Genomic DNA, 10,048 nt, shown 5'->3' with positions numbered 1-10,048 from the left:
GACGTCTACGTCGTGATGTAAATAAACGTGAACGAGTTGAAACAATAAGACTACCGGATGACCGTCATGTCCAAAGAGATGTTAGCACAAGTTTAGTAGACAATCGTGAAGAACGTCGAATTGACAATCGCAGAACTTATCGTGATGTTGACAGACGTTCAGATGTTAATATTGATTCTCAAAGAGAACGTGTAGAACGACTTGAACAGCAAGAAACTATAAGATTCGATGATCGCCAAGTACAACAAACGCTATCTCACGTTCGGAACACAGCCGTGAAGTACGACGTGATGTTAACCGCCGCTCAGATGATATTCGCCAGTCTCGACGTGTAGATATTCAGAAACCTTCACAAAGAGAACGGGAATCAGTACAACGTCGTGATGTAAATAAAAAGGAAAGAGAAACTTTGATGCGACTTGATGACCGTGAAGATGAACGTAGTACCACCACCAGACGTTTAGAAGTCTCCCGTGAATCTCGACGTAATAGTGAGGTACGTGAACATAGGGAACAAAGTGATATTAGCAGACATATTGATAATACCCGTGATTATCGAGAAGAACGGGAAGTAAGACAGAATGAACATGAATCTTTGAGGCGTGAATCACTACGACAAGAAAACAGACGTTCAGTAGATAATCGCGAGGAACGTCAAGAAGATTTAAAACAATTAGATGAACGTGTTGATATTAGGCATTCTGATAATACTCCTGACTTTGAACGTTTAATTGAAACTAGACGTGAACGACAAGAACGTGGAGAAACTTTAAAACGTCTTGATGATCGTCAAGCTTATCGTGACATCGGTAGGAGCTCGGAAGATATCCGCGAAGACCGTCGAGAATCTTTAAGACAATTGGATGAACGTATATACGACAGAAGACTAGATGGCCGTCAATCCAAGAGTGGAACCAGTAGACGCTTGGAAGAAAACCGCGAAGATCAACGTGATATCAACAGAATTTCGAAAGACAATCGTGAAGATCGCCAAACCGAAAGAGCTGTAAGCATGCGTTTAAATGTTATTCGTAAATCTGAACGTGTCTCTCAAAGCGAAAAAGAACAATTAGAAACCCGCGAAACCTTAAACCGTTTCGATGATCGTCAAACCGAGCGTGATGTTACAAGACGTTCAGAACACATCAGTAAAGATCATCAATTTAGACGAGAAGCTCAACGTGAAGTTATTAGGCATTCAGATGATGATGCCCGTGATCGTCGAGAACGATTTGAACGTTATGAAACTTTGAGACGATTTGATGACGGTGAAGCTGAACGAAAAGTAAATCTACGTTTACAGGAACGACTTTCCCAAAGAGTACGAGAAGCTGAACGTCAAAACGAAGAGCAAGAACATAGAAGAGAACGTGTGGAACGGCAGGAGCAAAAATCTCGTGTTTTCCAAATGGAATTTGAAAATAGACGAAACGATGTTGTAGAACCTAATACCGAGCGTACATTTACTCAAACCAAATAATGATAATAACAATCAACGTAATTACCGCTATATCAAAGATGACTATGCTGTGAAATCAACTGTTTTCCTCAAAAATAGCTACTTGTTCTTGGGTCAAGGTGTGATCTTGGCATTTGTAATTATGAAAACTCTTAATGACAAAGATAATTTAAAGTAAGTACAATTTATTGAAATTAATTTTTCTATTTAACAATTATTAATATTTAATTTATTTTTACAGAAGCCAATTACCCCAAAAACTACGTACGGCTGTTGATATGATAGGTTTTTAAGGAAATGGAATATGTACAATTGAAATTCTACTCAACTTGGCAATGGAACAAATACTGTATATAATATATTAGAGAAATCAAAGACAAAAAAATGTGTACCTAAAAGCAAGATTATTTTATTTAAATAAATATATTATGAAAAACTTATATTAATTTAATCCCCATACAAATAATTTTGTGAGCAACGAGTTTAACTAATGCTAAAATATGTTGTATTGTAAAATACTATTATCGAAATACATACTATAAATATTTATATAAATGTATACTAAATATGTAAAAATATTGTTATTAAAATAATTAAAAATATGCAAGAAATATAAAGTTGAGTTTAATTTAATTTCGAAATTTGTAAAATCCTTCTAAAAGGAAACTAAATGGAAACTAAATGTGATTGAAATATATATCCTTTCCCTGTCGAATATAAGACTATAAAGAATAGAGTTTAGTGATAAATATACCCTGTGTCCAGTGGTCATTAACACTTATTTTATGATTCCACTCAAGAATCAAATTTTTAATCCTTATGATGCCAACAAATTTCGTTTATGAGAAAATGGATTTTTAGTTTTTCACTCATAAGAATGAATTTTTAAATATGTATGACCTACATTGTAGGACTTGACAAATTTTTGTGTTTTTCTTGGGTCTTCAGTTTTCGAGAAATATTCTTTTTTTTTTTTTTTTGTAAAACAAATATTTTGATTTAAGCACATAAAATTTAAAATTTAGAGAATTTCACTGTTAACATTATAAACCAAAGTATAACTTTGTTATAAACATTAAAGTTAATGGAAAATTATAATATTCTATACTTGTCTGCAGTTTCTAGGAAAAATGTATTTTCATGTTTTCAATACTTTCCCGAGCAAAATATTTTTAAATTTGTTTTTACTACTGTTGGAAAACTTATAAATATTTGAATTGAAATGAACACGCGAAATGAACTAGTTCGTTCATAAACTACTTAGCAAATACCTGCAAAAATATCGAAATACTTCCAAAAAAATTACTTTTATCACTACTTCAAGTGTAATGTGCAATGATTTGCAAGCGAAAATAATTATATTTTTTTCAAAACTGAATATTTATAACAACTTCCAAAAAGAACTTAAAAATTATTACTTGAGAAAGATTTAGAAGTAGTGAATTTGGAATCAAATAAAAAGGTCCTCCCTCCTACGACAAACCTATGTCTTTTACAGTACCTCCATTGAGTAAATTTTGTGCAATTTATATGGATGCTAATTATATGCAATTTAAACACGATTGTAATACTTTTCGATCAAGTTAAATCCGCAAATAATTTGTGAGAACATTTTTGAAAATGATGCGTATAGCTTCTAAGTAAGTTATGAACCGATGTGAAAAATCTTGAAATAGAATTTTTGTATACAAAATTAATATTTGTGCCAATTTTTTTATGTACCACTATTTGCTAATGAGTTATGTGCCTTTAAGTGTTTTTCTGAAAGGTGCCTTGTATGGGAGCTATGATCAATTATGGACGGATAGGAAAAGAATTATACAGTAATATTTCCGTGTATATGAGCAATACTTGTGCCAAACTTTATATGTGCGTTTAAGTGATTTTCTGTAGGAGACCTTGTATGGGAGCTATGACCAGTTATGGACCGATGGGAAAAAATTTCACAGTAATATTTAGTAATGAGTTATGCGCGTTTAAGTGATTTTCGGGAGGGAACCTTGTATGGGAGCTATGGCCAATTATGACCGATGCAGAAAATTTTTTCTCTAAATGAATTCCATTGACATAAGATATTAATTTGTAAAATGTTGTGAAGATATCAACATTCCGGCGGAAGTTATTAACAAAAAAACTCATTTTCCGTGAATATGTACTTTTGTATGGGAGGTATATGAAATTGTGGAACGATTCTGGCAATTTTCAGCAGGAGTCAAGCTCTTATGTAGAAACGAATATATGATGATTTTCATGGAATTTCATTAATTTATTTAGTATCATTTTTACGTGAGCGTGGTTTAAACAGGACAGACAGACGGACATATCTAAATCGACTCAGAATTTGATAAGGACCCAGAATATATATACTTTGTTGGGTCTCAGATAAATATTTCTTGGTGTTACACACGGATTGACAAAATTATATATACCCTCTATCACCACTGATGGTGGTGGAGGGTATAAAAAACTAATCAAGAATGAGAAAAACAACGTAACGAGAGCATGCCTGATAGAATTATTGAACATTCGGGGTGTTCTGAAAACAGATTTCAACATACATACGGAAAGACAGTTAGGATAGTGACGTCAATATACCTATAAACGAAGAGAACGCCAAAAAACTTAAGGATGGCTTGATGATCGTTAAGTACAACGTGTGATTACAGATTGCACTACACTATTAAACTTACTGAAAAATGGATTATAGTCTAGTCTATAGTCTGGACTATAGTCTAGTCTATAGTCTGGACTATAGTCTAGTATATAGTCTGGACTATAGTCTAGTCCATAGTCTGGACTATAGTCTAGTCTATAGTCTGGACTATAGTCTAGTCTATAGTCTGGACTATAGTCTAGTCTATAGTCTGGACTATATTCTAGTCTATAGTCTAGTCTATAGTCTGGACTATATTCTAGGCTATAGTATGGACTATAGTCTAGTCTATAGTCTGGACTATAGTCTAGTCTATAGTGTGGACTATAGTGTGGACTATAGTCTAGTCTATAGTGTGGACTATAGTCTAGTCTATAGTCTGGACTATAGTCTAGTCTATAGTCTGGACTATAGTCTAGTCTAGTCTAGTCTAGTCTAGTCTACAGTCTGGACTATAGTCTAGTCTATAGTCTGGACTATAGTCTAGTCTATAGTCTAGTCTATAGTCTGGACTATAGTCTAGTCTATAGTCTGGACTATAGTCTAGCCTATAGTCTGGAATATAGTTTAGTCTATAGTCTAGTCTATAGTCTAGTCTATAGTCTAGTCTATAGTCTAGTCTATAGTATAGTCTATAGTCTAGTCTATAGTATAGTCTATAGTCTAGTCTACAGTCAGGACTATAGTCTAGTCTATAGTCAGGACTATAGTCTAGTCTATAGTCTGGACTATAGTCTAGTCTATAGTCTGGACTATAGTCTTGTCTATAGTCTGGACTCTAGTCATGTCTATAGTCTGCACTATAGTCTAGTATATAGTCTGGAATCGTATGTCTAACTTCTTTTCTCGATTAATGTTTCATTGGGGAAACAATCTATTTAAAATAAAGAAAATGTTAATTACACAGGCCAACAAATTTTGAGAAAAATCGAAACTCAGAGATCAATGTATAACTTTCTGCATTACATCAGGATATTAAGCTTTGCATTAATATGTACATATAGAAGTAGAAAGTTAGCAGATAGCACTTTCAGACATTTATATATAAAGGAGTCATCGAGCTGTAATAACGTCTCAAAACGGGATTTTTTCAAACTATATGAAACTATATTTCTAAAACTTGATGTGGTGGATTATTCTGCTCTTAGATTCGGATTCATTTACTTAAGAACTAATTTCATATTACCACCATATTTTACCTTTTATTTTAGTGTTATCCCTACTTATCTATTATTAAATTTAAAATATTTCCTTTTTATTACAAAACCCTACATAATGACGTCATAAGCTTTTTATAATACAGCAATTTCATTCATAAAACTTTTCATTGATAAATAGAAAATAATTTGCTTCTAATACTCCTACAACTTTTAGTACATATGCGGTGGTGCACATGTGCGATAAGACAATTAAATCAATCATTTATTAATTTAAAGTTCAATGAAAAGGAAATATTAAAACTTCCTTTTGCAAAGCAGAGGAAAATTGAGTATAAAAACCGCAAGAAAACGGCTAAGAACCACAGTCAATACAAAGACTTCGAACGAAAGGATTACCAAAGTGATACAAACGCAATATAAATTATTAAGAGTTTAAAACAAGAATATTTTACAGTCGATAAACCTTAAATTTCTAACAAAAAATCTGTATTAAATTGAATAGAAAATAATTAGTGTGACAATGTTATTTGGTTCTTGGCAGTTGAAAACAATTGTCTATGTTCTATTTTTGGCTTCGTGTGTAGGTCAGGAACTATTTCGCGCTTGTGAACGTGATTATTGTTATGAACGTTCTGTCGAGAGCCGCAAAGAAGATCCAAATGATTTAAGAAAGTGGTACCGTGATAGCGGTGAAAGCAAAAGATCTCTAGAACTCGTAAGAGATGCAAATCGTATTGACATTAATGCTCTTGATGAACGTAGTGAGGATAATCGTCGAATAGATCAAAATCTAAATGAACTCCGTCAACGCCAGAGCAAAAGTTATGTACGTCGTGAAACTTTAAGGCGATTAGATGACCGAGATCTTATCAGGCGCTCAAATGAGAACCGCGATGAAACTAAACAAGAACGAACAGAACGTTTTGATAATTTAAGACGTTCTAAAAATAACCGTGAAGAAGATCGTGAAAGCAAACAGGATAATATGGAAAATCGAAACAACTTACGACGATTGAACAAACTTGAAGCTCGATATGATGCAAACGAACGTTCTGAAAATAACCGTGAAAAACGTCTTGAAACTCTAAGAAAATTTAATGAACGTGAAGATCAACGTGATATCAACAGACGCTCAGAAGTTACGCGCGATACCCAAAGGAAACATGAATCAACTCAACGTTGTGATGAAAATAAACGAGAACGTTTAGAACGCTATGAAATCTCAAGAACTAGAAGACATTCAGGGGACAATCGTGCTGAAGGTGACATTAGAAGGTATGTTGGTGAACGTCAATATTCACCAAAGCGTCTTGATGAATCTCAACGTGATATTACCCGTTTAGACGACACTCGTTTTTCCGACGAACGTCTAGATGATAATAAACGCGCACTAGTAGAGCGTGATGAATCATTAAGACGACTCGATATCCGACAATACCAACTTGGTGTTACCAGACGTACGGAAGATAGCGATGAACAACGTCAAATTGACAATCGTGAAACCCATCATAATGTTGACAGACAAGTTGATGATACTCGTCAGTCTCGGCGTATAGACGAACGTTTATCCCAAAAGGAACATGAATTAACACTACAACGTGATGGAAGTAAACGGGAGCGTGAAGAGCGCCATGAACTTTTAAGACGACTAAATGAGCGTGAAGCCCTACGAGAAAGTAATAGGCTTTCAGAAAATAACCATGAACGAGTAGATCGTGATGAATCCTTAAGACGACATGATGACCGCAGACAGGTTTTGCTTGATGTTAGCAGACAGATCCATGAACAACGTCAAATTGACAATCGTGAAACCCATCATTCTGTTGCTAGGCTAGCAGATAATACTCTTCAGTCTCAACGCATAGATAAACGTGCCTCCCAAAGGAAACTTGAGTTATCACAACGTCGTGATGAAAACAAACTGGAACGTGAAGAACGCAATGAATTGTCAAGACGACTAAATGAGCGTGACACCCACCGAGAAATTAGCAGATATTTAAAAGACAACAATGAAGAACGGGAAGATCAACGTGACATTAGAAGTCGTGGAGATGCTACTCACGAATCTCGTAGAACTTATAGTGATGTTGACAGACATTCAGATGTAAATATTGATTCTCAAAGGGAACGTATGGAACGCAGATTTGATGATCGTCAGCAACAGCGTAATGTTATCAGACGTGATGTACAACGTGATGTTAACCGACATTCATATGATATTCGTCAGTCTCGAAGAATGGTTGAAAAGCAAAGAGAACGGCAATCAGCACAACGTCGTGATGTAAATAAAAGTGAACATGTAGAACGTTACGAAACTTTGAGGCAACTTGATGACCGTGAAGAAAAACACGGTACCACCAGACGCTTAAAAGACACCCGTGAATCTCGACGATATAATGAGGAACTTTCACAGAAGGAACAAAGTGATATTAACAGACATATTGATGATACATATGATAATCAACGTATAGAATCACGATATTCTCGAGAAGAACGGGAAGCAAGGCAAGATCGTCGCCAAAATGAACAAGAACTAGTAAAAAGTCATGAATTTTTGGTGAGTGAATCATTACAAAAAGAAAATAGACATTTTGTAGACAATCGCGCAGAACGTCAAGAAACTTTAAGACAATTAAATGAACGTGTTAGGTCAGATACTCCTAAACGTCTACTCCAAACTAGACGTGAACAACAAGAAACTTTAAGACGACTTGATGAGCGTCAAGCTTATCGTGACATCAGCAGGAGCTCGGAAGCTAACCGCGAAGACCGTCAAGAATCTTTAAGACAATTGGATGAACAATGTATAGATGATAAAAGACGTGAAAGCAGTAGACGCTTGGAAGCCAACCGCGAAGATCAACGTTATATCAACAGAATTTCGAAAGACAATCGTGAAGAACGTCATGAAACTTTATCACGATTTGATGATCGTCCAACCGAACGAGCTGTAAGCATGCGTTTAAATGTTATTCGTAAATCTGAACGTGTCTCACAAAAGGAACGAGAACAAATCGAAACCCGCGAAACCTTCAACAGATTTGATAATCGTCAAACCGAGCGTGAAGTTACCAGACGTTCAAAAGACATCGGTGAAGATCGTCAATTTAGACGAGAAGCTCAACGTGATATTAGGCATTCAGATAATGATACCCGTGATTCTCCACGCACAGATAAACGACTTTCTCTAAACGAACGTGATTCAGTATTTCGTCGTGAAGACAACAATCGAGAACGAGTTGAAGCTCAACGAGAAGTAAATCGACGCTTACAGGAACGACTTTCCCAAAGAGAACGAGAAGCTGAACGTCAAAGCGAAGAGCGAGAGCATAGAAGAGAACGTGTGGAACGGCAAGAACAAAAATTTCGTGTTTTCCAAATGGAATTTGAAAATAGACGAAATGATGTTGTAGAACCTAATACCGAGAGTACATTTATACTCAAACCAAATAATGATAATAACAATCTACGTAATTACCGCTATATCGAAGATGACTATACTGTGAAACCAACTGTTTTGCTCAAAAAGGTTTACTTGTTCTTGGGTCAAGGTATGATCTTGGCATTTGTAATTATGAAAACTCTTAATGGCAAAGATGATTTAAAGTAAGTATAATTTATTGAAATCAATTGCTTATTTAACAATTACAAATATTTAATTTATTTTTACAGAAACCAATTACCCCAAAAACTACGTACGGCTGTTGATATGATAAGTTTCTAAGGAAATTATTGGAAAATGTACAATTGAAATTTTACTCAACTTGGCAATGGAACAAATACTGTATATAATATATATTAGAGAAATCAAAGATATAAAACGTGTACCTAAAAGCAAGATTATTTTATTTATTTATTATGAAAAACTTATAAATTTAATCCACATACAAATAATTTTGTGAGCAACGAGTTTAACTAATGCAAAAATAGTGTAAAATATTATTATCGAAATATTTATATATAAATGTATACTAATAAATATGTAAAAATATTGTTATATTAAAATAATTAAAAATATGCAAGAAATATAAAGCTGAGTTTGATTCGTTACTTTTTTTTGTAATTTTTAAATTTTTTATAACTTCAAAACGGAAAAATTTCCATGGAAACTAGGGGTGATTGAAAATAAATATACTTTCCCGATCAAATATACATAATAATATAAAGAATTTAAATGTACTTATGCTTAAACAAATCTCATCGAGTTGATCTGAGGAAAAGCGTCTTCAGTTTATGAAAAAAATGTAATTATAGGTTTTCACACAAAGAACAATCTTTTGAATCTTTAGTTACCGAGAAAAATTATTTTTTTGGGTGGAAAACAAATGTTTTGAAATAAGAGAGAGAGAGTAAGTTAGTTTGCACATATATCAAATCCGCAGGAATACACATAATCCTCTATCCGACATCCGGTTTACCAAACTAGAACACTAACCTACCAGTGACCACACCGTCAGTTAACATTAGAAAAGTATTTGTTATAAATCAGAAATTTGCATAAGGAAGATTTCAGTTCCCATAAAAATGGTTTATGTTGAAATTCATATATCTAGTCGTATTTTAATGTCAGTAATGAGCGTTAAAGGTGCCCTTGCACGGGAGTGGGGTCAATTATGGACCGATCCTCCTAAAATTTAGAATGATTTTTGTTCATACAAATATTGTTTATATCGCATTTTTGAGCCAGTAATGAGCGTTTCTAAAGAGGACCTTAAATGGGGGGTAGAGTCAATTATAGACCGATACTCATATATATATATAAAGAGGACATTTTTG

At 34.1% G+C, this 10,048-nt stretch overlaps 2 protein-coding genes across 2 annotated transcripts; both read left to right on the top strand.

Moving 5' to 3' along the window:
- Positions 1-49: 49 nt before the first annotated feature.
- Positions 50-1,752, top strand: LOC119614714 (DEAD-box ATP-dependent RNA helicase 42-like; the record flags this gene model as incomplete). The annotated part of the gene is made up of 4 exons (XM_037970836.1): positions 50-208; positions 274-1,457; positions 1,519-1,633; positions 1,701-1,752. Coding segments are annotated over 4 exons (1,510 nt in total), but the record flags the coding sequence as incomplete, so codon positions are not given.
- Positions 1,753-5,649: 3,897 nt separating this feature from the next.
- Positions 5,650-9,256, top strand: LOC119614716 (trichohyalin-like). Its single transcript, XM_037970837.1, has 2 exons — positions 5,650-8,878; positions 8,945-9,256. The coding sequence occupies exons 1-2, from the start codon at positions 5,793-5,795 to the stop codon at positions 8,994-8,996; spliced, it is 3,138 nt and encodes a 1,045-aa protein (XP_037826765.1). The 5' UTR covers positions 5,650-5,792; the 3' UTR covers positions 8,997-9,256.
- Positions 9,257-10,048: the final 792 nt, after the last annotated feature.

This window comes from Lucilia sericata, unplaced genomic scaffold (genome assembly GCF_015586225.1).
Source record: "Lucilia sericata isolate MDLA Ls3-8-SP2 unplaced genomic scaffold, ASM1558622v1 Contig003284F_arrow, whole genome shotgun sequence".
Classification (NCBI taxonomy): domain Eukaryota; kingdom Metazoa; phylum Arthropoda; class Insecta; order Diptera; family Calliphoridae; genus Lucilia; species Lucilia sericata.
Note: the sequence above shows the minus strand (reverse complement) of the source record. Positions and strands in the feature narration are given on the sequence as shown.